This window comes from Pteropus medius, unplaced genomic scaffold (assembly GCF_902729225.1).
Source record: "Pteropus medius unplaced genomic scaffold, Ma_sr-lr_union100, whole genome shotgun sequence".
In the NCBI taxonomy this organism is placed as follows: Eukaryota; Metazoa; Chordata; class Mammalia; order Chiroptera; family Pteropodidae; genus Pteropus; species Pteropus medius.
In genome coordinates, this window is record NW_024356397.1 from 644,565 (window position 1) to 671,501 (window position 26,937).

Below are 26,937 nucleotides of genomic sequence, written 5' to 3' on the forward strand. Positions count from 1 at the left end.
GAGTGGGCCCAGAAACCAGGAATGGGAGACCCCACTGTAGGAGCCGAGAGTCGGGCCTCTCCGGTTCGCCCCCAGCAGAGGGCGCCCAGGTCCGCGCAGCCATCTCTCGCTTCAGCCTTCGCCTTAACCCTCTCCTGGCCCGGCCCGCCTTCTGCGCGCCCTCTGCTGGTCACCGGGGGCACGGCCGCGCGTCCTCCTCTCCTGCAGCCACTAAATCCATGGGTTTCTGACCGTCTGTGTTCTACCGACCACGTCCCCTGCTGTTGCCCTACGAAACCCAGACGTCCCACCTGAATCTAACTCTCTCTATCCTTCATCTATGTGGACGAAGGTCCAGATCCTTCCCCTCAGAAGTGTGGTGGGTCAAAGTCACAGGTTTCCTAGCGATCCCTGCATCCACGCTGGAACTTGGGGCAGTGGGCGATGAGGAAAATCTCAGCAGCCTCAAGCTTTAGAGTCTCTGCCCACAATTATGGAGGCGTGAAATCCAACCTGCCTGCTCTCAGCTCCCTGGCCACGGCTGGATCCCAACCTGTCAGTCCTTCAGGATCCTCAGTCCCGATATGCTTCAGCTTTCTACCTGGACCACCTGCCTACCATCTCTCCTTGGCACCTTTCATGTTCTCTTTCTAAAACACAGATCAGTGAAGGTCACTTTTCTACTTAAACCTCTTGTAGCTCCCCATTTCATACAAGAAAAGGTCTAGACTCTGGCTCAGGCCGCCTCCATCCTTTATGATCTACCTCCTGTCTCATCAGATTACTTCCTTGCCTCCCTACTCACAGTTTTCTAAACACATCCTGCTCTTTCTTGTCTTTGCCATCTTCATGCTTTTCCATCTTCACCTGGCAAACTCCTACTCATTCCTCTGATGTTTCCTCTTTGGGATTTTTTTCTCTGACACCCCCAGGGAAGTCTGCTTCTGTGCTCCCATGGACTTTATACACATTTTTTTTTTTTAATGGCATTCATGCTGAGGCATTATCTATTTACAAGTCTGTTTCCCCAAAAATACTCGAGCTCCTCTAGGGCAAGGCCTGAGCTTTGTTTGTCCTTGTACATACTGGCAGTCCAGTAGAGGTCTGCTCAGTGAATGACCAATTGGTGCCTCAGCCCCACACATGGAGAATCAGTGTCTAGTGTATGCCCCTGGGCCTGGAATGGGGCAGAGATACCCCTGTCTGTTTAAAGACTGACTGGATATCTCAGTTATCAACCTCCCTCACCACTGGGGCAGGCCTCTGCCGCCATTCCCACCCCTCAGGAGATCAGCTGTCCCCTCTTTTTCCTTATTATTCCTTCCACTCCCTACTGGGAGTAGGTGCTACAGACTAGGTTCTGGAGACCCAAACCTAACTCCCTCCCATGCAGAGCTTTATTTATTGAGAGCCCAGAAACAAATGGCATGGGGAGGCTTCTCTTTCCTGCAGAGTCTTGAAGATACCCCACTGATTCTTGGACCTTACCCCAAGTCAGCCCACCCCCACCCCAGAACTCACTCAGTCCTTGCTGTCTAGCCTGGGGCTTGGGGACAAAATCATAAATTCGAGAGACAAGAGGAGAGATAAAGATCATTTGTTGAAAATAATGTCATCAATCATTTGTTAGAGAGAACATATCCAAGATTCCCCAAACATGGGTGCTCAGCTACCCTTCAAGCTCCCCATTATGCTCTCCCTACACAAAAGTGTCCCCCCACCTCCGGCCTCCCTGGTTAGCTCCTTTCAGAGCTTGAGGTTGCCTGGTCATTTAGTTTCAGCCTTCCTGAAAGATCTTCAGGCCCTGTCCTTTGCTATCTCGGGAGTATCTCAGGCTGGAGAAGTCCTACCCCCCACCCTTCCCTGCCCACATTAATGAGCATATTTCTGAAAGAGCCTGGAGGGGAGATTCCCAAACTCTTAGTTGCAGAGTTTCAGGCTGAGGATGAACAGATAAATAATGGCTTGCCAAATTAATTAATTATTTTATTAGCCTGAGTAATTATTAATCAGGTCATTAATCACCCAGCTGTGCACTATGAATAGTAATTGAGTGGTTTGGGGAGCAGCAGCGGAGCAGATTATGGCTCTATGGTCTGGCAGCATCTGGACCTTCTCCTGGTCCTGAGAAGTTTTGGGAAGGTATACAGGCCCCATCTTTTCCCCCATCCTCATATCCATACTTAGAGATTAGGAACGGAACAGAGTCCACCTGGTTACTTTGCAAAGGCAGGCACCAATTTCATCCTTCTCCTCCTGACTTCCAGAGTTAAGACGGTGTAGGATGTGGAGGCTGGGATGTGTACACAGAGGTGAAAGGAAAATGAAAGGAACTTGCTCTTGTGAGTGTGTGTGTGTGTGTGTGTGTGTGTGTGTACAGGGTAAGGACAGGGAGGGACCCAATGGGGAGTGGCAGAGACAGAGACAAGTCTCAAATGTGCCATATTTCCCATAATCTTAGTCCGACTGGTCAATCAATGTATGAGTGATGCTGGAATTGACTCAGAGTTTTGCCTTTGAGATGGTGTAGATGCCATGGGAGAGGAGGAGAAATAGAGTGGTAGAAACCAGAAGAAGGTGGAAGGGTAAGGTGAGACAGAATAGGAGGAGGGAGGAGGAAGGAACGAAGAATGGACATGACCTTTCACCTTTGGATTTGAGGCCCTGCTAGCTCCAGGATTCTGTATTTTTTTCTTGCTGGAGTGTCTGATGATTCCCTTTTGTGCTCTCTTTTCCACACAACCCACCCTACTCAGGACCTCCTCTCTCCTGAGGTTTGGAGTGGGCCTCAGCTTCTGAACCTTTCCCTTTGTCTATTTCCTGGGACTCTGTCCACTGCCCTGTGGGGTTGGAGGGTGGGGGAATGGGAAGATAGAAGGAGATAGTGAAGAGGTAGCAGATTATACTTTCCTTTGACACTAGGAAGTCATTCTATGAGTTTCCCCTCCATCTCTTTGGCTATTTAGAGATCCCATCGTCTTATATCCGTGTGTGGTGCCCCTGCAGACAGCAGTATAAGCTCTTATCTCTCCTCATGCTGGCCCTGAATCCAGGCCGCCTTTTCTCTGGGCCAGGTGCTCCCTGGCCCCCTTCCCTTCACTGCTTACTTGGGGAGGGGTCAGTGATCATGTTTTAACCACCCCAGGTCTCTCTGCTATAGCCATTTCACTTTCTGTTTACAGTGAATTTCACTCTTTATTTACAGTAGGTCCTGCTTTGTTTATGACCTGCTTGGGGTCAGTTTCATTTTGTATCTCCAGTTCCTCTACCATGCACTGTGTGTTTATTCCTCCTCTTGGCGCCCTCTTTGCAGGCCCTTCCCCAAGACTCCATTCTCAGGGGGCACATGGGAGGGGAGGGCCTGGGTCTGAGAACCTGAGCCCCGCAGTTTGAGGAGATGATGGGCTATGAGGAGGCTTGGGTGGTAGTGGTGGTTCTGACTCAGCCTGGGGTACCCTGAATGCAGGGATACCTACTAGGGAGAGAGAGGAGCTGGAGGTTGCCCCTGTGTCCCGAACAGGACTTTCAGGAGGAGAGGCTGTCACATGCCCAGCCTCACCTGTATGGGGCTCAGGCTTCTTGAGAATATGGACCCCACACTCCTTGGGCCGCAGTCCCTGCAGGGCCTGTCCACTGGGCATCCCTGTTCAGTGTATCCTCTCTGCAGAGCTCTGGGGGCAGGGCAGGGGGTCAGGCGCAGGGGCAGCTTCTGACAAGACAGAGCCTGTCATGAGATAAACAAAAACACGGAGCCTGGAACCCAGTCTCTTGTTTGGAATTCTTGACTCTGGCTAGGTGGGTGGGTGGGGGGTGGTGCAGGACGGGGGTAGTTGGTGGAAAAAGGGTGAGAGCAGACCTATTAGAGAGTCTGGGGTGCAGAAGAGGAGACTGCCGCCCCACAGCCCTTGACGTTGCTTAAGGACTTGAGGAAATGTCCAGTCTCCGCAATCCCCTGAGATTGACCTACCTGCTTATGGAATCGCTCAGTGTTGGGAATGGGTGGATAGCAAAGGAGGAGGAAATCTGGGGATTCTCAGTGTCTGGGGGGTCAGGAAGAGAATGCATCTTAGTCTCAGCCATGGTTACAAGTTCTTCCTCTTGTCTGACTTCCACCCCTCTTTTCTTATGGGATTCGGGGAGTGGAGAGGCAGGGAGGGAGAGCAGAGGAGGCCAGGTTTCTTGCTCTTCCCTCCCAGTTCTCTCTGGGAGTTGTTCATCTTCAGCCAGGTTCTGAGCGTTTTCTGGAAGACACTCCAGGGAACCAGCTCCAGCTCTGCCAGAGTCTTTATCTTGCCTGCAGACAGACTCAATTAACCTCTTTCCATCCTCAGGGTGTGTGGGGGCATCCTCCTCCACCCCTAGTGACCCCCCTTTCTGTGTGTCTCTGGAGCATCAGACATTCCTCCTTCTCCATGTCCTCCCTGTCCCCAATCTTTGTCAGGCTGGTACATCATTGGAAAGGAGGCGCCATATTTTCTCTTGCTCCCTTCTCCTGAACTCTCCCTGCATCACTGGAAAGCCCTCCTTCAAAGCCTTCCTGCCTCCTCTTCCATTCAGTTTGACCTGCCCAAACTTTTCCTTAGAACACAGATGGTCTAGTCCTTGACTCCAAAACCTATCTGGGCCCTATTGCCCTTGGTCTTTTTATGGATTCCACAGAGCTTTTTCCAGACGCTTGGAACACTGGAGAGAACCTCCTGGCCTGTCTGGGTTCCCTCTCCTTCCAAAACCTCAGATTTCCAGGCCACAGAGGGGAGAGAAGTGTGCAGTTCTTCCCGTTGCCAGCAGAGGGCAACACAGACAAGCCCAGGCAAAAGGGTGTGGAGGTTGAGGGGTCTGGGGTGGGATGAAAATCTGGTGAGAGGTGGGACAGAGGAAGCTCTTAGCATAGGTAGTGCTTTGGGGGCAGAATTAGTGGGAAATTCTAGGACCACTAAATGGGATGGGAATCTCTAGTTCTTTGCCTTATTTACAAATTCCATGATAGCTAAAAGTATCAGCTACATTTGGGGGCTAACACTTTATATATAATATGTCGAATTCTCAAAATAATCCCATGAATACTATTATTTCCATTTTATACAGGGTACAGTGAGACTGGAGAAGGTTAAATCATGTGCCCAAGGTCACACAGCAAGGAATTGGCAGAGGTGGAATTCAGCGGTCCTTGTGAGGTGGCCTATGCCTGGGGGTCTTTCTCCTCCTCCTAGACACTCAGTAAGGAGCCTGGAAGGGGCCCTTTCGGTGCCCACCCAGCCCCCTCCTTCCGGCTTCCAGCAGGGTTCAAAGAAGAGATTGGGAGGCTGGGCGGGGGGGACCCCTGCCCCCACAAGCCTCCCTCAGCCTGGCCAGATGCCTTTGGGGCCTGGAGACAAGGGCTGGAGAATGGGGCTGCCATAAACAGTGTCCGGCAGCACCACGAGGCTGTAAAACCAGCCCAGCAGAGGCTGGAATGTGGAGAGATCCAGGAAGGATTTTTCCGGCAGGGTCTGGCCTGATAGCATCTTTGGGGCCCTGGGGTCAAAGGGGAGCCCGCCTCCCTCCCCTCCCTCTCCAGGCCATCCTGCTGCTCTCCCCTTTCCCTGTCCCTGCCCCCTCCTCTCCCATGTTTCTGTAGTTGTGTCCATGTGTCTCTACCTCTACTTGGTCCCTCTCAGCCCCTTTCTCTTTGAGGGGTGGTACAGCCCCCATGTGAACTTGTTGGCTGTGTTACTTTGGAAGTTCTTTGCCTCACACCTCTCATCTGTAAAATGGAGAATCGTGCTAGTATCTATCTCAGAGGTTAGATGAGGTAATATTTGTAAAGCATGTAGAACAGTGCCTGGCTCACATGAAGTGCTATCTAATTGTCTTAATATAATAAATATCAGTGTGTTAGTTTATTCCTGTTTCTCTTCCCCGCTGAGAAATCCAGATTAGCCAGTGGGCTTTATTCCCCTCATTTTTCCTTACAGTCTTCACTTGGATCCTAAAAAGGGGAGTGGCTGCGGGGTAGAGTGGCTCTAAGTGCAGGGTGCATGCTTCATATTTCTACTTCCCACAAGCCAGGCCCCTAGGCCTGGCTCAGCCGACCAAGCCGCCTTTCCTCCTCCAGCCAGCAGGGGGCAGCAGACGCCTGGACTGTGATGCCGGGAAGGGGCGCGCCCTAGCTCACCTGGCTCTGCTCAGGGAAAGGGCTGAGGGCCGTGAGAAGAACTCAGTGGTTGTGTCTGTGGCAAGGATAGGTTGATTCCCAGGTGCCTCCTTCCTGCCCCTGTGCCTCTGTAAGAGTGTGTTGAGTGAGTGTAAGAGTGAGTTGGGGAGGGGGATGTAAGAGTGAGTTGGGGAGGGGGATGTCCAGCCCTGTGGTTACCCATGTCGTGAAATGTATGGGGCAGCCGAATGTTCTAGAATGTACCAGAACCACCGAAACAGCATGTTGCAGCCAGAAGGAACTCAGAGATTGTCTTACCATCCAATCCTCTTCAGATAACAAGGCCGAAGCCCAGAGAGGGCGAGCTGCTTGTTTGGGCTTGCACAGCATGTTCGTGGCAGAGCTTTTAGGCTCCTAATCCATTGCTCTTACTAGTGCGTGTCTGTGTGTCAGGATGGTCTAAGCGTGTGTGCTGCTTCATTCAGAAGCTTAGGCTTCAGAACAAGTAAGTGTCTGCTTGGTCCCCGGCCACTGTGGCTGCCTCCTAGAAGGGGTCTTATCTTCCTCTTCCTTGACTCCCCTTGCTTTGCCCTGGCCTCTTCCTCCTGGCCAAGCTAGATGAAGATTTGCCTTCTTCCCTGGAATCTATGTCTCTGGAGAGCAGAGCTCTTGTAATAACAACAGTAAACACATTTGTAGACTGGTTATTGCCACATTCATCAGATCACTTAATTACTTAATCTTTCAACAACCTTACAAGGGAGGCATTCTGACTCTTCTCAGTCTACACATGAGGAAATGGAGGCACAGAAAGGTCAAGGGCCTTCCTCAAGATCACACAGCCAGCAGCTAACAAGGCGGTCCCAAGGAAGCTCCAAGTACTAAGCATAATGTATCATGCAGTGGTGTGAGCCCTACCCCAGTAACCACTCTGTTTACTGAGTGCTCTCCATGTGCCAAACACTGTGCTGAATGCTTCTCATCCATATGGGCTCTAATCCTCAGGATAACCTTGCAAAGTAGGTTTTATCATCACTTCTCACACAGGGAAACAGAAACTTGGTTAGTAAGCAGAGGAGCTAGGCTCTGTGTAAAATCCACACACTTAGCCATCTGCTGGCTTGGTGCTCTTAAGTTTTACATCACTTGGGAATCTTGTTAAAATGCAGATTCTGGTCCAGTTGGTCTGGGGCCAGGCTTGGGATGCTACATTTCAATAAGCTCCTACCGGTGCTGCTGATGCTGCTGGGGCACGGATCGTGCTTTGAGCACTAAGGGTCTATGGCTCCTCCCAGTCCCGTCACGATGGGCATTCTCTGGGCCTCAGTGTCCCCATTTGTAAAATAAGAGGATCCCACAAGTCTGGATTCTCAGTTCAGGTTCTTTCCACCCCCAACCACTGTCTTATACCATCTCTAAGCACTTGGCTTCATGGTCTCTCAGAGTAGAGGAGGGAGACGGGATCTTAAAGATTCCCGGTAAATCCCCTGTTTTTTAACAGCTGGGAAAAGTAAGACTCTGGTGGTGGGGGGCCTTTCTCAAAATCTCATTTGTGTCAGATAGGGAACTGAAATCCATCTTCCTTTTCCTGAAAGGGCCTTGGGTCCTCTAGGAATCCATATTGTGCCACTGCACAATGGGAGGGCTGGCAGCTCCCATGAGAGGCTGCGTGATGAGTCTTTGCTACAGGCAATAGCTTCAAAGGGGAAATTGAGGCACCTGGAAGCCAGTTGCCCTCCTTGCATTGGTGCCATCCTGTCTGTCTTCGTTTCTTTCTCTACCCCTCCCTTCTCTGCTTCTTGCTATCCCTACTCTCTCTGCCCTGGCATCTCACCCCATCTCTGTTCTAGTCTGGTTGACGCTATCCCATCTGTTCCCAGCCTGCCAGCATTCAGAGTCACAGGTGTGACTTTGAATGGCATTGATCCATTTGCATGGACAACTCTACTCTCCCTTTCTCCCACACAATCTGATCTTCCCATGACCTGTGCCCTTCTGGCCTTCTGCAGCAGGAGAACTGTGGGGTGGACAATCCCCTAAAGCTGACAGAGGGGGGGTGGTCTGCCTGTCTGGGAGGGACTAGAGCAGGAAGGTGGGTCCCATCTGGGGGTGGAGCTCCTGCAGGAATCAGGCTGCATGGGGGCTCCCAGAACATCGCCCTGCATTCAGTAGCAGTGTTCTGGTTGATCTCTCTCCTGGCCTTTAGCTGGGGGTGCAGTGGAGCACCTATGACCTTTGATCTTTTCATGCCACTGACATTGCCTGGAATAAGGGTCAGCTGACCTCATATGTTTACCTGGAGGATGAGTAAACCAGCTGCTCACCAAGGAAGCGTGTAACAGAGCTGGGTCCTGCTGCTCCCGTGGCCCTATGTGGGGCTGGCTGAGGAAGGACTGGGAGCCAAGGCATTTGGGTCCCAGCTTTCTACAGTATGGGTCCCCAACCCCCTGGGCTGCAGACCGATAACATTCTGTGGCCTGTTAGGAATCTGGCCACACAGCAGAATGTGAGCAGTGGCCAGTGAGCAAAGCTTCATCTGTATTCGCAGCCATTCCCCAGCACTAGCATCACCACCTCAGCTCCACCTCAGATCATCAGGCATTAGATTCTCATAGGAGCACTGGTCCCTGGTGCCAAAATGTTGGGGACTGCTGCTATAGGACTCAGACTGGAGGGAATAGGAGAAACCAGCTCTCCTCCTGGTCTTTTCCCAGGGACTCTAGAGAAGTTCCTGCCCCCTGGGTGGAGACCAGGAAGGATTGAATGATGGAGTCATTCATTCTACAAATGCCAGTTGAACACTTCCCATGTGCTAGGGGCTAGGATGGACATCAGATCCTCAGGCCCAACTCAGGTCCCAGTGAAGAAAGAGGAGGAGATCTGTACTTGGGCCAGAGAGTGAGAGAGAGGACTTGGTTGCATCAGGACTGAGGCAAGGCCAAGAAAACCTTTCCTGGAGTTGAGGGCTGATGAGGCGCAGAGGAGAAGTGAGAAGTCCTGCCAGCCTGCATGCGTGGGGTCCAGTGTGCAGATGGTTATCTGGGCAAGTTGCTCTGCCTCTCTCGGCCTCATTTCCCTCCCCTGAACAATGGCAGCATGAGGCTAAGTCAACAGTTCTCAGGTGCTGAATGAGAATCACTGGAGGCTGGTTAGAATTCAGGTTCCTGGGCCCCTCTGCTTCAGGGGCTCTGGAGTCAGGGCCTAGCCTTGTTTTCTAACGCTGCCATGATTCTGATGGACAGCCAGGTGCTGGATGGTGGTGCTGGAAGGCTGGAGAGCCTCCTGCTCTGATTCACTTGCCTAGCTCCAGTTGGGAGGAAGCCACCGTGCTTGACTTTTGACAGTGCCAGACCCTGAGCTGCATTCATTTAGACCCTAGACAGCTACTGTTAACCCCATCTTGGGAGGAAACTGAAACCCAGAGCTGTTAAGTAGAATAATCCTGAGCCTTTTCTATGTTAGGTCCCTACCACTTCAGGTCTATGGATTTTTTCTCCACTCTCTCTGTGTTGGTTTCTCTTCTCTTTATGGATAAGACACTCCCCGCCCCTGCCCCTCCTGCCCCCCGCCCTTTTAAATCTCCTGCCATCTTCCCTTCCTCTTCTTTTCCTCTCTCTTCCTGTCATCTTTGGTTTCTAATAATTGAAAGTATTTTCAGGGGACGTCCTCATCAACGCTTTTAGGAGAGTTCCTGTCATCTGCCCCAAGTCCTTCCTCCAAGGGGAGTCCATATTTCCTGTTCCTTCCTCATAGATGGGGAGGAGAGAGGGTCATAAACATCACCTTTCTGACTGTCACCTGTCTCAACTGACTCTCCCTTGCCTCCTGCTCCCTTCCTCTTATCTATTATCAGTTTTTGCCCCTTCTTCTTCTTCAGGTTTCAGAATTATTTGTTTGGTGTATAATAAGGGCAAAAAGCCAGAGTAATCTCCAGGGAGAAACCCCCTCTGATCCTAGCAGGGAGGATTCAGGCTAGATGCCTGGGAGAACTTCCAAATAGCCAAAGAGAGCAGTCCTGAAAGGAGGCTGTGGATCCAGGAGAAGCCTCATCTCTATCCAGGCTTATGACCCTCTTCCTCTTCCTTGTCCCTCCTCTTCACACATCCAAGCCGCTGTTAGGGTGACTCTGTACTTGTGTTTTGACTATTTCACGGATGCTGGGGGAGGGGTCAGTGGTCACAGACCCCTCAGGGCCCCAAAGATGCTAAAGGATGGGCTTGGGTACCCTGCCACCTTGGCCTTGCCATTGTTCCTGCTCTGGAACCCATGTCCTCACCACCCACACCAACCATCCCTAACGTTCTCAGGGCTGGGGTGACTATGAGTCTGAGGGGAGCCACCTCTGTCTGTTGGGAGATCTGCATGTGTGTTGTTACATCTGTTGAGCCAGGGGTGTGTCTGTACCTAGGTGGGGGGATGTGCACACCTGGGTGTCCCATTGTGGTTTTGCCTCAGCCTGTGTTCCAGAGCTCCAGATGCCTTCTGGTCTCTGTCCCCACCCTGTCCCTAGGGTCAGCTGGTGGATGTGTTGAGCTCCAGGCTTCGAATTGGGCCTCTCTCCAAAGATGAGGCACTAGGGACTGTCTCCCTTGCTTCAGGACTCCTTGGTCAGCTCTAATGGCTGGGGCAGTGGGAGGCAGAGTTGCCGGTCCTGTCTTTGCATGGCCACAAGGGGGCTCTGGGACCAGATTTTTCTCCTTCCTGCTGGAGCTGCAAGGATTCCCAGCAGCCCTAGCACACAGAGCTTTTCTGGAAGTGCTGGCCATCCTCCTGCAGCTGCCACTAAAGGCTCTCTGCCAGGCTGGGAGGCTGCTGGAGGGGAATGCAGCCTTTGCCCTTCATAATCCTATTCCAGAAGTACCTCATTTCTCTGTCAGGAAGTCCTTCCAGCTGTCTACCCTCCATTTCTCCTGCTATTAGGGGGAAGAAATCGGGCTGAGTGAGCCACCTTTCTTCTTCTTCTTTTTTTTTTTTTTTTGCATTATGACTCTTCCTTTCCCCAGTTTTGAAGTGAAGTACTTATTCTCTTCTCCATCCCCTGGCCATTAGCGCTCAGATGATGCTCTCCCATCACAGCCAAGGACTGGAATGGCAGCAGCAGGGAAGACGTAAGCTAGACATTAGGAAGGACTTCCTGGCAGAGTGAGGCATGAGCCTCTGGGCTTGGTATTAGAGGGAGGCTGAACACAGAGGGAATTTGCCTTTTCATCTAGGGTGAGGCTCTGGTTTTGTGGGTTGGGAAGAGTCCTCTGTAATCCACAGACACCACCTATAATTCCCTAGTGAGGTTAGAGAGGAGGGCTGGGTACAGTTATTTGCCACTGTGCATCTCTGACTGCAGAGAACCATGGATGTTGCTGGATCTTTGGGTTTCAGGGTTGGGGAAGAGAACTATGTGGAATCTTTCAAAGGAAAACACCTGAGCCACTCCCTCCCCTGGCTGGTGATCACTGGCAGAAGGAAAGATGAAATGACAGAACAGTTTTTGCATCCACTTAAATGTGTCTTCGGTGTCCCTGTTAGGTCTCCAGATTCTTAGTTGGAACATCATCAACCTACTAGGCAAAGACTGAGTTGATGCAGGGGGCCCTTCCTGGAGTGGGAGATGACACCACAACTCCACGTTCTACCACGGGGTGTGGATGTGACTGGTCCCTCTCTGTCCTCTGTACTTCTACTTTCCATGTGCGATATGAAATGTCATTTGCCTCTCTTTCTGGTCTGTCTTCAATGCTGAGAGGGCCCTGGAGTTGTGGGGGTAGAAGGGTTTGGAATCAGACTCCACCTCGTGGAGGCAAATGGCAGACCTCCCTGCCTCAGTCTCTACATCTGTAGCATGAGCATTACAGCTCCTGCGTCTCAGGTGAGCTTTATGAGACGGTGTGTATGAAAGAGCCTCAGGTCACTCAACTCAGTAGGTGCTTCTATCCTCTTCCTCACCCTAAGCTTCACTTGTTCTTGGAGAAGGGGAGATGTGTCCATCTCCCAGACATGAAGATGAAGGACAGGAGTGATACTAAGGCCCAAGGATGGGGTCTCTGCTGGACATACCTGAGGAACAAAAGTTTGGGCTCCCTCCTTCTCTTCATCCCTCTGTTTCTTCCTTCTGTCTTTCCTCACTGCCCTTCTCTGACTCTTCTCCCTTCTGCCCCTCCCCCACCTCTTTTCTTTCTTCTTCCTATTCTCCCCTTAAGTCTGTTCCTCCATCTTCCTTCCTCCCTTCTTCCTTCCTTCCTTCCTTCCTTCCTTCCTTCCTTCCTTCCTTCCTTCCTTCCTTCCTTCCTTCTTTCCTTTCTCCCTTCGGCATTAAGTTAGGTGACAGAGATTCTTCAGAAAACTGAGAAATGTACATCCTGTACCCCTGGACTAACTCCTGGACTTCTGCATATTGCCCCAACTTGGACTCTCCAACAGGTTGATGCTGCTGTTCTGTGAGCCTGGGTTGGGGAAATAAGGTGGTGATGAATCTGGTCCAATTAAACAATGTGTGCTCTGGGGAGAGAGCTGAACAGGACACGATGGTCCCTGTCCTTGGACTTGTAGTTAAAGAGGGAGCCTGGGCTGTCAGTGGCAGTCTGACAAGTGCTGCCTCTGAGGGAGGTTTAAGTCTGGTGCTGGCGAGCCCAGGAGGTGCACTGGGGAAGGCTTCAGCAGAGGAAGTGAGAGTTGAGCTGGGTTTTGAGAGATGAGCTGGAATCTTCCCCATTCATAAGGGGGTGGGAAGAAAGGCAGTCCTGTCAGAGGGACCACCATAGGCAAAGACATGTTGCTAAGAAAGGGCAAGAATTCAGGAACTGCCAATAGATCAGTCTTGTTGGAGCCTAGCGAGCTTGAGGGAGACTAAAATCCTAATCCAGAAAAAGTTAAGCGCCAGTGTCTAATAGTTAGCTCACTGGCTGGACAAGAGGGTCCCGAACAGGGCATCATTGCTCCTGACCAAATGATGAGGAGAGGGTAGGACGGGGGATATTGAAAAGAGTGTCTCGGGCTTCCGTTTCCTTCCCACTTGCTGCCTAATCCTGGGCCTCAGTTGTCTTATCTATAAAATGGGGATAGTGATGCATCATCTACCTGAAGACAGGTAAGACGAAACAGTGTGGTTTCTTGAGATGCCTTCCAGTATTGAGAACTATAGTTTTATGATAACTCTGGGCTGTATGACCAGGGGAATCTTCATGGAAGACAAGTGTTTTGTGCCTGGCCTTAAAGGATGATAATGTTGAGCTAAACGGAGAGGGGAAGGCTGGGGGAAACGTGGGGACAAAGGGCAGAGGCAGGACAAGTGAAAGTCATATCTGGAGAGTAGTGTGTGGCTGGCAAGGCTGGCTCTAAGGTAGGAGAGGTGGTGCCCCTAGCAAGGTAGGAATGTGACTTGTGCTGGTTGTGCTGGCTAGAGGTACAGAAGAAATACTCGTGGACACCAGTGTGTGAACTCCACCCTCACTCCTACCCACCTTCTCTCTGTCCCCAACCCTTCTGGGGGCCAGACTGGGCTGGAGAGAGCCTGGGGTTGGAGAGGGCTGATGGGAATCAGGGACATGCAAATGAGATGCAAACTATGTGTAAATCAGCCACTCCCCGCTAGACCCACTGCCTGAGGTCTGTTTTGTCTGATGCTGAGCCACAGGAGGGTGGGGCAGAGGGTTCTTTCATCTTCCTTTCCAGGGCTCCTCCTGCCTCATTGGCTAAGCCTGGCCAGATGTGGGAACAGAGTACTACCTTACTGCTTTTTCCCTTCTGCAGGCCAGGAGCTGTCCCCTGAACTGGAACCCTTGCCCCTTCTGTCCATCTCTGGAGGATTGGCCCGGTTCCTTTGGGAGCCTCCCAAAGCCCACAGGAAATGTCTGAATCTCCCTGAGAAGGAGAGTGAAGGGCAGGTCAGAAAGACGGCCTGGGACAGAAGGAGCAGCTGGGATGGGGCACAGACAGGGAGACTGACTGGTAAGGGACAGGGTGTAGAGAGGCCTGAGAAGAGCACAAATTCTCAGGAAAATGGATAGATTTGGACACAGTGAGCAAACAGCCCCAGAGGCCCTGAGAGACACATTCCAGCAGAGACCCTGACTGACAGAGACAGACGGAGGGCCCTTCACATGCATCCAGCCTGAGACATGCAGTACCAGTGCCTCTGTCAGCTTCCTCTCGCCTGTCTGCCTGTCCCCAGCTGATGGTCCCTTTGCCTGTCTAGCTCTTTGTTTGTTTGTCTCTTTGTTTGCCTGTCTCTCTCCAAGCTCCCTCTTTCCCCCCACCTCTGCTGCCTGTCTGTTGGTCCAGACCTCTCTATCTGTTGCTGCCCTCTGCCTTGGCCATTTCTCTATGGAGAGAAAATGGCCTGCTGGGATTGTGGGACCCCCGGGTCCTTGCCTCTTCGTCTTGGACAAGTTCTTGCCGTTCTGTCTCCCGAATTTTGGCCTCAATTTCCTCCTTTTGAGGATGGTCTGACCCTCTGTCTCCTATCATGTTTATGAGATTCAGGAGTGTGGGCAGGCGACTGTATTTATGATTGCTCAGACACTGGAACAAAGGGCTTAATTCATTTAAGAGGCAATACTACTTTTCAACCTTCTAGGGATAAAGCAAGGAGAGAATAATGACTGCAGCATGAAGCACATAGGTTAGACATTCATAGGGACTTCCCAAAAGGGCAGTGTGGGAAATATTAAACAGATCAGATAAAAGAGATTCGGCAACTACCTTCATAATCTCCTATGGAGAAGCCCCATGGAAGGTGTGGGGGAGATGAGCAACATGACCCTCCCTGGTCTGTGCAGTATAAGAAAAAGACTTTTGATGTTGTGAGGTAGCAGGGACTTACATGAGTAGGCTAGGGTACCAATCCCTGCCGTCACTCACCCTAGGGTCCCACCTGCACAACCTCCCGGGTTGCTGGGGAGAGGGCCCAAGGGGAGAGGGGTGTGGAGGAAGTGCTATCTTTATTCCCACCTCCACCCTGTTTCCCCACCATCTTCCCAGGCTCAGGACCACCCCGCCCCTGCCCCCCCGCCCCCCAATCCATGAGAGATGGCTGCTGGGGACGGAGTGATGTATGTAATGCAGATAAAATGTCAGCAATTCTAAATGGGTCCGAGTGCAGCCGTGGGGGCAGGGGGGGGGGAAGGAGGCGACAGGGGAGAGGAAAATGAGATGTGGGTCCTCCTGGGACCACAACAGAGACAAACCCCCTCCCCACAGCAAAAGCCAGAGGAGGGTGGGCCAGGCAACAGGAACCCAAATGAGGTGCAGGTCCTGAAAGGAGCTGGAGGGTGGGGGGTGGAAGAGAGGAGGAGGCGGGCGGGGGCAGCGGGCCGGAGCTGCTGATGTATAGCGGTTTCATAACTTCCTCAGTATTAAAGGCAGGTTCATGGGGAGGGCAGCGCCATTAATCACTAAGCTGAATGGGGCTGGGATTTGCTGAGAGGCGCGCTTGCTGTCTGCTGCGCCTGCTCGGCTCAGGGTGGGAGGGGGCAGGCAGTGATGCCCCTCCTGAACTAGGGGTAAGGCCCTAGGAATCTATTCTGGGTGTTGGGCAAGTGGGTCCTTGCCAGTAAGGAAGAGAGGGCGGGTGCTGTGGACCCTGGCAGGATGATGAGGAGGGTTAGGACTGCGGCTAGAGGAAGAGGGGTAGGGGCTGGGGGGAATGATGGGGGGCATCAGCTCAGGGGACCCTGGGGGAGAAAAACTGGGGAGGGAGAATTGTGCATTTGAACATGAAATTGATCACATGTAAATATAATGCAAATGACATGCAAACGAGCACAGCATTTCTCTGGGTCCATAGCTCAGGCATTCTCTTTCTTGGACTGAGAATTGGGGCCAATTTGCATCCAGTTCCATGCCCACTGCCTTGTTTCTTTATTATTAATATTTTCAGAGGGAGAACTCAAGGTCTCACTTGCTAAGGGGGTGAGGGAGCTAAGGTGGGGCTGGTCCTCTGGGCTCCCCGGGAAAGGGTGAGGCCACTGGAGAATGGTAGCATCAGGAAAACCGACATGCCTGAGTGACAGTGAGGGAGCAGGGTGATAGGACCGCTGGGCTCTGTGCCTGAATTGATGGGAGTTAGAGAGGCTCAGCAGTGAGCCAGAAGATGGAGAGAGACGGACAGATCCCCACAGCTTCAGATACAGACCCCGAGCAGATAAGACAAGAATACATCCCACGTCCTATGAAGTAGGCATTGTTCTTCTCTCCTCCAGGTAGAGAACAAAACGGTCAGCCAAAGGTTTAGAGAGGTAATGATCTTCCTGAGGTCATGCCACTGGTAAGTGCTAGACCCCTAGCTTCACCCTCCCAGGGTCAGGACCAACTCCAAGTTCCTTTGAAAGATCAGTGCTCCTTTCAACTCACCATCAAAGAATCTCTGAAAGAGATAAACAAAAATAGAGAGCAGATATTCATGTTGTCAGCAGGTATTTATTGAGCACCTAATAGGTATAAGGCAGTGGGTCTGTGGTCAGGAGAGAGAAGACTGAGTGCTGACCTCTCAAAACACACAGTCTAGCAGGGGCCATAAGGCATTTTAGCAATTAGTGAAACACTTAACAGTTGAGGACAAGAGTTACCAAGGAGGCACAAGCAAAAGGAGGATCAGGGAATGTTTCTGAGGGGAATGCCACATCTGGCATTTGATGTGGGCCTTGGGGAGTGGGTAGAATGTATTCAGTGGCAGAGATGGGGAGGGAAGATGTTCCAGTCAAGGTAGACAAGATGGGCTATGGTGCAAAGGCAGGAGAGGATGAAGAAGTGGAGTTTTCCAACGTGTTGTAGCATAGAGTGTGTGGAAAGGTATGAGGGAGGATAAGCTGAGACAGTAAGGGGGCTGAGGATGTGAGAGGGTTAGGAGGCCAAGCCAGGGATGTGGATGTTACCTGAAGGTCAGCTGGAAGTAGAGAATAGGGTAAATTATTCATTTGATCCTTGATTCAGTAATCATACATTTACTGTGCACTAACCGTATGCCAGGGCCGCGCTGGTAACTTGGAATGCAAAGATCAGATGTGTTCCTGTTTCAGGAAGTTCAGTCAACAGCAGTGTCGTCATCAGTAAATGGAGTACAAGAGTGGGTCCCTCAGCGTAAGCGTGAGAATTAGACGAGAGTACCCACTTCACATACTTAGGGTGTTGTCTGGTGTAGAAGGAAAATTCAGGAAAGGTTAGCTATTGTTATCATCCTTCTTCTGAAAGGTGTGGAATGGAAGATAGAGGCAGGGAGAGGGGTCAGCAGTCCACCGCAAAACTTGAAAGGAGGTGGAGTGGGGCAGCGTGGGTGGGAAGGAGGGGACAGGTTCAAGAGGGCTGCAGGCACAAGTGAAGGCAAGTGACAGTGCCAGAGACAGGGGCAGGGCAAGTGTGGTCTGGGAGTAGGACTGTAGGGGAGAAGCGGGGCTGGGAAGATTCGTCCTTGGTCAAGTCCCTGCTCTATTGCTGGGTCAGCTGGAAGCTGAAGTTCTTGGGTCCTCTTCCCACTTGGCTACTTGGCCCCCCTCCCAGACTCATCTTGACTCCTCAATTGCCTAATTGGGCTCAACTTGTGGGAGATACTCCTCCTACTCTGCCAAATGTGTAACTTCCATCTTCCTGCTGTAGGACTTGGGGACCAGTCCAGTCCCCTTGGCTGTCTGTCTGTCTGATGTTTGTGTGGTCCCCTCAGGATAATTGCTCTGGACAACTCTAACACCGCTCAGACAGATTGGCTGGCCTCCTGGCCCGACATCTCCCACCACTGCATCAAGCCAAATTACTCAGCCCCCCCAAGCCCCAGGCTCTGGTGAAATCCGATTATCAAGGAGAGAGCTGTGCTGAGCTGACAGCTCCTCCAATAATTGCTTCCCAAGTAAGTGATGCAAATCAGCCCATCCAGCCTGTCCCTGCTCCTCTCCTTGGGATCCAGGTGTCCAAGCCCCAGGAAAGGGAGAACACCTGAGTTGGGGAGACTTGGAAGCTGTCACCTGTCTTCAGTTAAGTGGCTATCAATCCATAAAGCTAGTCTGTGTTGCCTTGGGGCTGGGGTGGGGGTGGTGGGATGGTGAGGCTTGTTGAGGGACTCAACTGGCTCTGCATTTTTTTCTTAACTGAGAGAGTGTCATTCTACCCCTCACTCTCACCCTTTGGAGAAGAATCCTGTGTATCCATTTCCCAGTAGGGTAGATGACGGCAGAGATACAGAAGACACAGAGACGAGGAGGTGGCTGAACCTGTTAATAAACAAATGGATGAATTCACAGCCTGGCTCCCCTGGTTCTCTGGATCTAGGAGGGAGGTGGGAGTGGGACCTGTGGGATCTGCAGATAGCTTTCTCCATTTGTGAGTCTCCTCCCCACCAAGCTAAGGGAAAGACATTAAGGATTAAGTCCCCACGGAGCTGCAATGGGGCTGTGATACAATTTATCTTGGGAAGCTTGAGGAGTCTGATCAAAGCTTGAGACTGTGCCTCTACCAAGGAGGACATGTCTTTGAATGCAGTGGCCCTTGCTCACCCCACACTTGGGGACCTTTCTCCACTTCCCTAAATTTGGGTCCTTCTACAGGCCTACTAATGCCTCATTTTTAACATCCTTCCTTCCTACATCTTTACCTCAAGTTCTTTATTTCTCTGACCCCCTCATCCCATCTCCTGCTGATCTTGGAGACCTGAAAAGTACTTTCCTTGCAGTTCTGAACTTCCAGCCCCCAACCCTAGCCCTTATGGGTAACTGTCTTTGTGAAAATTATTACGAATGAGTTGCCCAGTTCTGTTCTCTGTGCCCATGAGTCTGACATGGCTCTATGGCCTGCATCTTGGGTCTTCAGACTAGTATCTGTCTGAGACCCTGGCACATGGTCATAACAACAAAAACTAACCTTTATGGAGTGCCAGTTCTGTGCTAGACACAATACTAAGCACCTTATGTAATTCATTCATTTAATTATCACAAAAGAAGACATGGATTACAATGATTATCCCATTTTATAACTGTGTTAACTGAAGCACAGAGAAGTTAAGTAACTTGCCCAAGGCCACCAGTAGTAAGTGGCAGAGCTGGGATTCAAACCCAGGCAGTCTGAGTCCAGAGCCCACACTCTAAAAGCCTCTGCTAGGTCCCCTCTCCTCTCCAATGCTCTTTTAATGTTTATTGGGCTGACTGAGAGAGGGAAACTGCCCAGTGTAGTGGAGCTGGGGAGGATGGCTACATTGAAAGTCAAACATAAAAAACCTTTGGAGTTCTCCAGGCCAGAGGTGATGGGAGCTGACAAGAGGACACCTGGTATTTGGGAAGAGGGAAGCATGACCTTCACCTTATCTATTTTTGCATTGGAGCAGTTAGACAACTCCCCTTTCCTACTTTGGGAGCATAGAGGCAGGGGAAGGGCTGAAAGACAGCCTAGAAGCCTAAGTGAGCCCAGAGTCAGAGCTATGACCTCTAGAGGCCGATAGATGGCGCTCATGGCACAACACAGCCCAGGTAGCCCACAGAAACCAAAGGAAAACAAGCCAGCCAAGTTAACCCCTTACAGCCTGGGCTCGGGCCCCAGGATCAGGCTGGTAGGTGGCAGAAGGTCCTATCCCAAGACTGGTCCTTAGGGAGTGACCTAACTCTCTCTAGGTTCTGTCCAGGCCACAGTCTGGGTCTGCTTCTGCTCCTGCCCCACAAGGCTCTATCTATAAATCAGTCAGCTGGTCCCTTGGAGATTTCCTAGAAATCCAGGAGACTAAGACATGGACAAAGCATGTTGGGAAAGAGACACCAGAGCTCGAGTTTCCTCTCTCAGGCTCTATCTGTTGAAAGTTGTTGGGTGTCTGTTTCTAAGCTCTCTACAGAGATGTAGAGCTCCTCATCTCCATCTTCCCCAAGAGGGATTCATCAGGTGGGGAGGAATAGCATGGACTAGAGACAGAGAAGGTCCCCAGGCCCCTCTGGGGTCAGCTAAAGGGACTCACTGTGGGTTTCCCAAGACTCAATTTCTTCCTATGTCTGGACTTCCTATTTGTGGGATCCCTGGGGTGAATGGGCTTACAGGGACAGAAACAGTTATCCAACTTTTCTGGGAAGTTGAAATAGGGGCGTAGGAGGTGTCCTGGAGGATCTCCACTTATCTGTCGCTCATTTCACTCATTCTTGTCTGCCTGGAAGCAGACTTGAAGTGTGGAGGGGCTGCCATGATGATAAACTGGGAGTGCTTGGCAAGCAGGTAGCAGAGGGGTGGGGTGGGATAGAGGGATAGAGGTGGGAGACAGAGGACAAGAACAAAACTAGGAGGGGGACAGCTTTGGACATTGGTATTGGGTTGGGGAGATGGGAGGGAATGGACTGTTAGGTGCAGCCATGAGATTGACATTGGTCAGGGAAGGTGTCCTGGACCTAGTACCTGAGGGAGAGGATTGGGAGGGATGAGAGATTATAGAGCTTGGCAAATAACAGGGCAGAAGAGGTAGAAAAGTCAAATGGTAAAGCCATGGAGACAGGGGCGTGGATAGTAATGGCAGATGGAAAAGTCTCAAAGCCATTATTAAGAATTAGGAGATACCAGAAATGTCTCTGTGGATGTTCTCTATATGCCATCCCGGAAGGGCTGCAAAGGGGAGGTCTCTTATACCTGTGGATGCAAGCGGGGCTAGAAATGATCTTTAGCTATTGTTAATACTCTCAGGTGAGTTGAGAGATTGGGGATGGTCGAAGCTCCTTGACTTGCAATCTCTTTGTGAAAAGCGTTGTGGATGAATTTTTGGAAGGGTGTTGCCTTTTAGGGCTAGAATCCAGAATCTCCGAGGTTCTTACAGAGCCTGGCCCTCACTTCTCAAGTCTTCTTGATTTAGCCCTGAACTAAAGGATAAACTACAACTCCCAGCATCGCTTAGAGCTAATTTAGCACGCCTTCCCGAGATTTGAGAATTTCCTGCGGTAGTGGCCGCGGCTACACCAATCTCCTTCCCTAAACAAAGTAGACTACAACTCCCACTGTCCTCCGCGTCCGTGGGCGGGGGAAAGGAACCGGAAAGTGGATGGGGAGCTGGACCAGGTGAGGAAGTGAGAGGCTGGGAACCTGGGGCGTCGGGGTAGACTCGGAGCTCTCAGTGCTTAGGAGCGGTGGCAGGCGTGGAGTTGACGTGTCTCTGTTTGGAGGCCCTTCTCTCTGTCTGGGACTCGACTGGGCGTAGGGAGCGCCAAGCCCACGGAACCTCTTGGGAGGCCTGCGGGGATGGGGTTTTCCGGCTGACGGATCCCGTGGGCGGACGCGGAGGTTTCTTATGGAGCCTTAGTGTCGGCCGTTTTTGAACCTGGAGGGATGAAATGGTGTTTTTGAGTCCATGCTCTTTTATTTTTATTATTGTTATTGGTTGAAGGATTTGCTGATTGTTCCTGTGGATTCCTGGAGTGCCCCCAAGGAATAAGGGGGTGGATAGTGTCTTCGGTTCCTTCTTCACTTCTTGGATTTAGTGTCAGAAAGCCTAGGTGGCTAGACTTATCGCTGGATCTCACCCTTGGTTTCCTCTGCACTTAATGTAATATGACACTAATGTATAAAGTATCTATGTTTCTTAAGTCTCTGGCTCTTGGTGACTGTAGGAAGGACTTCCAGTCTTCTTTTGGGCTTTCATAGTACTTTGGAACATTAAAGTCGAATCACAGTGTATTAGAATCGTTTATCTGTCCTCTCACAGTAGTTTGTGAGCCTGGCCTACATTTTATTCGTTTTGGATTTCTTCCCCACCGAGAGACTGCCAAAATACCTATCATGTGAGAGACTCATAAATATTGGGGGAGAAAAGTGAGTTCACTGCTGGTGGTAGATTGGGTGGATTTTCTTATTTTCATTTCATAGATGAGTTAAATGACTTGCTTAAGAGAACATTCTTAGAATTGAAACCAGCACTAGAAGTCGAGTCAAATGACACCCACCCTGTGGCTCTTGCTAGCAAATCAGGCTTTGAAACCCTGGAACATGGAAAATAAGTCTTTTTCACTTTGTGTGCCCCCAGCCTTGCTGTCTCTAGCATAGGTCTCTAAAGATAGGTAGGCCCAACTTAAGACGAGGGAGATCCCAGAGCTGGAGCAGCCAATCTACTAGTGTTGGTGCTACCTGGGGAGATGCAAAGCAAGGACTCCTGAGACATTCGAGTTCTCCATAGCTCCCTTCTCTGATGTATCAGAGCCCAGTTGGCCATGGGTAGCCACCTGGGGAGATCTGTTAAAGACTTATGAGAGATCATTTTGGGGGAAGAGTACCTAAGTTTGTCCCCTTAATTTTTTCTCTTTTCTTCTAGGCTAGGGTCAGAGAACAGGTTGATGAGTCAAGTTGTTATGTCAGCCCTGAGTTCCCATTTGGGGGAAAAAGTAACTCTTGACCTGAACATGGGGTTGAGCAGGAGAAAGAATCATGGTCCCTGCTCTCTGGGAAGTCCATATGTGATAGAAATATATCCAGAGCCTCAAGCCCTGGGAAGCAAACAGTACAAGTGGGCAGCTGATCCTTCAGTGAACTCTGGGTATAAAAGTGGAGAGGAGTCCATCAGGAAAGGCTCCTTGGTAGAAGGTAGTTTTAAATAGTTATGGACAGAGCTGAGCATGTGTTGACTACCTAATAAGAACTCAGACCTTGGAGATGTAGAGGGAATTTGAGCAGTGACTGGCCTCTGATTTCAAGTGTGTGGGGTAAGGGACAAGGTATGATTTCATGAAGAAGCCACGAAGGTAACACTATCCTTCACCAACCATTAGAAACACCTGAGAAACTTGTTTAAAATACAGATTCTCAGGCTTTGCGCTAGACCTACTCTGTTGGGTGGGGCTGGGAAGCTATGGCAAATGCTGGCATGTCTTGACGAGGGAGGGCTTTACCAGAGGGGTAGTTTGACCTGCATCTTGAAGGGTGAGTAGGATTTGAATGTGTGGAGAGTTGAGGAGTCACACTCCTGGTTGACTCAATCTGTATATTTGGTTGGATTTGTAGAAATGACGTGCAAAGTTTTAGGTGTTGGGGTAGGAAAGATATTTTGAAAGTGTGAGTGGAATGGTTAGGCTGGAACTGGGTTTGCATGGGAGTGGTGAGAAGGACGATTGGAAGGAATGGACTTTGTAGGTTACAAAGCTTACTAGAGTGCTCCCTCTGCCTTCTTACCTCTTCCCTCTTTCTCTTTTTCCCTTCCTCCTCCCCCTTACACATAGCATCTCATTCTATCCCTTATATCAGTATTATTAACTGGGTATTCTTATTCGTAGTATTTGGATGAGCAAGCTGAAGGCTCTGGCCATGGTTATGTAGCTCGTAAGAGTCTATTCTGAGAGTGGTATCATCCCACTCACCCCTAAGGATTCTTGAATGTGGTCAAGAAGCTGGGCTGGGGCAGGGAGTGTAGAATTAGCAGGGTGGCTGATCAAACATGTGGGTGGTTAAGAGCACAGCCTTGTATCACATAGTTTGGGTTCAAATCCCAGCTTCATGACTTGCTAACTGTGTGACCCTGGGTAAGTTGCTTGATCTTGCTAAGCTTCAGTATTCTTACCTGTAGCATGGAGGCAATAATTCCCACTTCTTGGGGTTGTTATGAGGATCAGTGAGGCGTATCTGGCACATAACACTTGCTCACCACCTGGAAGCTATTGTAATTGGCCCTGTAGTCTCTGGGCTATGGCTTTATACCTGCATCTCATTCTTCAGCACATTAGTTTCCAGGACACAGCCCATCCTAGCTGGGCTTGTTTTATTAAAGGTGACATTAAAAGTGCTGAAAGTTTGCCTCCAGTAAATACTATTGGAAACCTGTCATATACTTGGCACAGCCTAGGAACTAGCGACTCAAGACCTGTGCCTGATGGAAAAGAGGTTTGGAGTGCGGGATGGTTGGTGGTTATGGGTTATTCTCACCAGGTAATGAATGAAGAGGAAGATACTTGAAGGGAGTGAGAAGGGGTCTTTTCATTACCAAGAACTACAATGAGCTCAGTTATGCCTGGAGGATATGAGATGACTAACCAGTCTCTTCTGAGCCCAGGAAATGGTATTAGGGGCTCTGGCCAGCCTGGATCCCTCCCACTCTATGGCTGAGGGGGCCTCTGTTCATCTCTTTTCTAGGGAACGGTGACATGGCTGTGCCCCATGCTTACCCATTGGGGCCTCAAGTGTCCTGGGAGCCGGCAAGTGTCCTGATGGAGCCCCAGCCCTGCCCTCAAAGTTTGGCTGAGGGCTTTCTGGAGGAGGAGCTTCGGCTCAATGCTGAGCTGAACCAACTGCAGTTTTCGGAGCCCGTGGGCATTATCTACAATCCTGTGGAGTATGCGTGGGAGCCACATCGCAGCTACGTGACCCGCTACTGCCAGGGCCCCAAGGAAGTGCTCTTCCTGGGCATGAACCCGGGACCCTTTGGCATGGCCCAGACTGGGGTAAACGGCTTGACTTTCCTTGGTGGGTGGAGTGGGAAGCTCCAAGGTAGATGCTTGGCTGCATGTGCTGTGGAGGAGGAGCATGTGCACAACTGTGGACATGTGTGGGTTTGGGGGCCCCCATCCCCTCCCAATATACACACTGGCTCCTGTGGTCTCAGACACTCTCCCGGCCTCATTGCCCATAGTTAACCAAGCACATTAATGGTAGTTCCGTTTCCCCTGTGAGCTGTCCACTAATTGCCTCTGAGAGCCCTTCCTTCCGCCAGCCCCATCTTTACCTTACCGGATCTCCCCTCTCCCTAGAGTGTGGTTGGGATTAGGAGAAGAACCAGGACTGCTGAGACCTCAGGAGAGACTGGTTGACAGGGTTGGGTATGGAAGAAACGCAGTGCATTCAGGCAACCTGAGTCCTGTTTCTTAGCTGAAGAGAGCTTCAGAACAGAGCCAGGGTCCAGGACCTGCTTGATTTCCTTTCAGACTTCAGGATGAGTGACTGCCCCTTGGTGGGGGTGTTTGGCAGGTGGGGGAGGGTAGGGGCTTTAGGGCAGGAGGCTCAATTGCTTTTATTGACCCCAACTGTGGGATGAAAGGTGATCAATGATGATCGATGGAAATGACAGCCTGAGGCTTGGGGCTGAGAGGGCACCCAGAGAGCACTGGTCAGCCCTGTCCTTGTACCTTCTCTAACCCTGGCAGTCTTTCTCAGACCATCAGTCTGTCCTCAATACTACCCATCATGCCCGGTGTAGGGCCAGATATCCCCATGCACTCCCTGTATGTGGTCCCAGACGGTAGTGCGGGTAGAGGCAAAGAAATAGATTCTTATAGACCGCAGTCCACAATGAAAAATTTGAGGAAGACAAGATCAAACCACAGGTTCAGGAATCTTTGTCTCAGGCCTTTGGGTGAAGGTGGCAGAGTGTGTGTGGGGGGGGAGGGTGGGGGCTGTCCACACTAGATCCTCGTGGAGGGTGGAAAGGGGTCAGTTGGTCCAGAGCCCGGGTGTCAAGTCTCCAGTTTGAAGCCCTCTTGTCTCTCTCCTTCCCCACAGGTGCCCTTTGGGGAAGTGAGTGTAGTCCGAGACTGGTTGGGCATTTGTGGCCCAGTGCGGACCCCTCCCCAAGAGCACCCTAAGCGACCAGTGCTGGGACTGGAGTGCCCACAGTCAGAGGTGAGCGGTGCCCGGTTCTGGGGCTTTTTCCGGAATCTCTGTGGACAGCCCGATGTCTTCTTCCATCACTGTTTTGTACACAATCTGTGTCCTCTGCTCTTCTTGGCTCCCAGTGGGCGCAATCTCACCCCTGCTGAGCTGCCTGCCAAACAGCGAGAACAGCTTCTTGGGCTCTGTGATGCGGCTCTCTGCCGGCAGGTGCAGATGCTGGGGGTGCGGCTGGTGGTGGGAGTGGGGCGGCTGGCGGAGCAGCGGGCGCGGCGGGCTCTGGTAGGCCTGATGCCCGAGGTCCAGGTGGAAGGGCTCCTGCACCCCTCACCTCGGAGCCCACAGGCCAACAGGGGTTGGGAGGCACTGGCCAAGGACAGACTGAATGAGCTGGGACTGCTGCCGCTGTTAACAAAATGAGCCCCCTTGTGGGTAGGACACTTTCAAGGCCGGCAAATCATTCTTGGGCAATGAGATGACTATATGCCTCTTGGACTGGAGCAAGAAGGTCCTCCTTGGTTGCTAGAACCTGCCGTGGCAGTTTTGACACTACTACTTGCCCTCCTGATTCCTGCTTTCTTCCCCATCCTTCTTTGAGCATTGCCTCTTTGGTCCCAGGGTACCTCATTCCACAGAGTCAGCACCTGCAAACTGCTTACTTCACTGTTTCCTTGGGAGCCTGTATTCAACTGAGAGTGACTTCTGTTTTAGAGAAAAGATCCTGCCAGGATACCCACACATTCTGATAGAACAGTGCCCTTCAGCGGACCCTTTTCGTCGCACAGACCAGGACAAAGCATGGGACATGGATGTTAAGAATGAACTTATGGAAGACAGGCTGGATTGGAGAAAGAATTCAGTGTGGCAGAGTGGGAAAGATTAGAAGACCTCGAGTTTCATTCCAGCTTTGAGACTTGTGAACTTTATGACTTTGGACAAGTTGATTAACTTCTCCAAGCCTCAGAATCCTCATCTGTAAAATGGGGATCCCTACCTCATGGGTTTAGTGTGAGGATTAATTGACGTAACACTTGAAAGTGCCTTGTGTGTTGCCTGGCACATGAGTGCTCGTTACACCTCTTCTTTCTTGCCTCTGGGGTGGGGAGTCACTGCACTGCAAGGGAAGACCCTCCATTTGAAGACCTTGCTGAGCAGTGGGGTGGTAGTGGGGGTGGGGGTATTGGGGGTCTCCACCTGAGGCCTGGGTGAGGGTCAGACTCTTGCCCTGCCAGAGACGGATCAATGACATTATGAAAAGCCCAACCTATCATTTTTCAGTCTAAGCATTAAAAGCTCCTATATCTTTT

The 26,937-nt window shown here is 51.1% G+C and overlaps 1 protein-coding gene across 2 annotated transcripts; it reads left to right on the forward strand.

Moving 5' to 3' along the window:
• Positions 1 to 353: 353 nt before the first annotated feature.
• On the forward strand, positions 354 to 26,937 carry SMUG1 (single-strand-selective monofunctional uracil-DNA glycosylase 1). Of its 2 annotated transcripts, XM_039862099.1 has the most exons (4): positions 354 to 358; positions 11,962 to 11,975; positions 24,161 to 24,468; positions 25,523 to 26,937. In XM_039862099.1, the coding sequence occupies exons 3-4, from the start codon at positions 24,172 to 24,174 to the stop codon at positions 26,048 to 26,050; spliced, it is 825 nt and encodes a 274-aa protein (XP_039718033.1). In that variant the 5' UTR covers positions 354 to 358; positions 11,962 to 11,975; positions 24,161 to 24,171; the 3' UTR covers positions 26,051 to 26,937. The 2 variants fall into 2 exon arrangements, with proteins under 2 accessions (XP_039718033.1, XP_039718032.1); XM_039862098.1 differs by lacking the exons at positions 354 to 358; positions 11,962 to 11,975 and adding an exon at positions 21,597 to 23,553.

Bases quoted from the DNA above. Each gene is read 5' to 3' on its own strand.
- SMUG1 (XM_039862099.1), top strand. From the start codon at position 24,172: ATGGCTGTGCCCCATGCTTACCCATTGGGGCCTCAAGTGTCCTGGGAG. The intron at 24,469-25,522 runs GTAAACGGCTTG...CCTTCCCCACAG, and splicing joins TTGGCATGGCCCAGACTGGG to GTGCCCTTTGGGGAAGTGAG.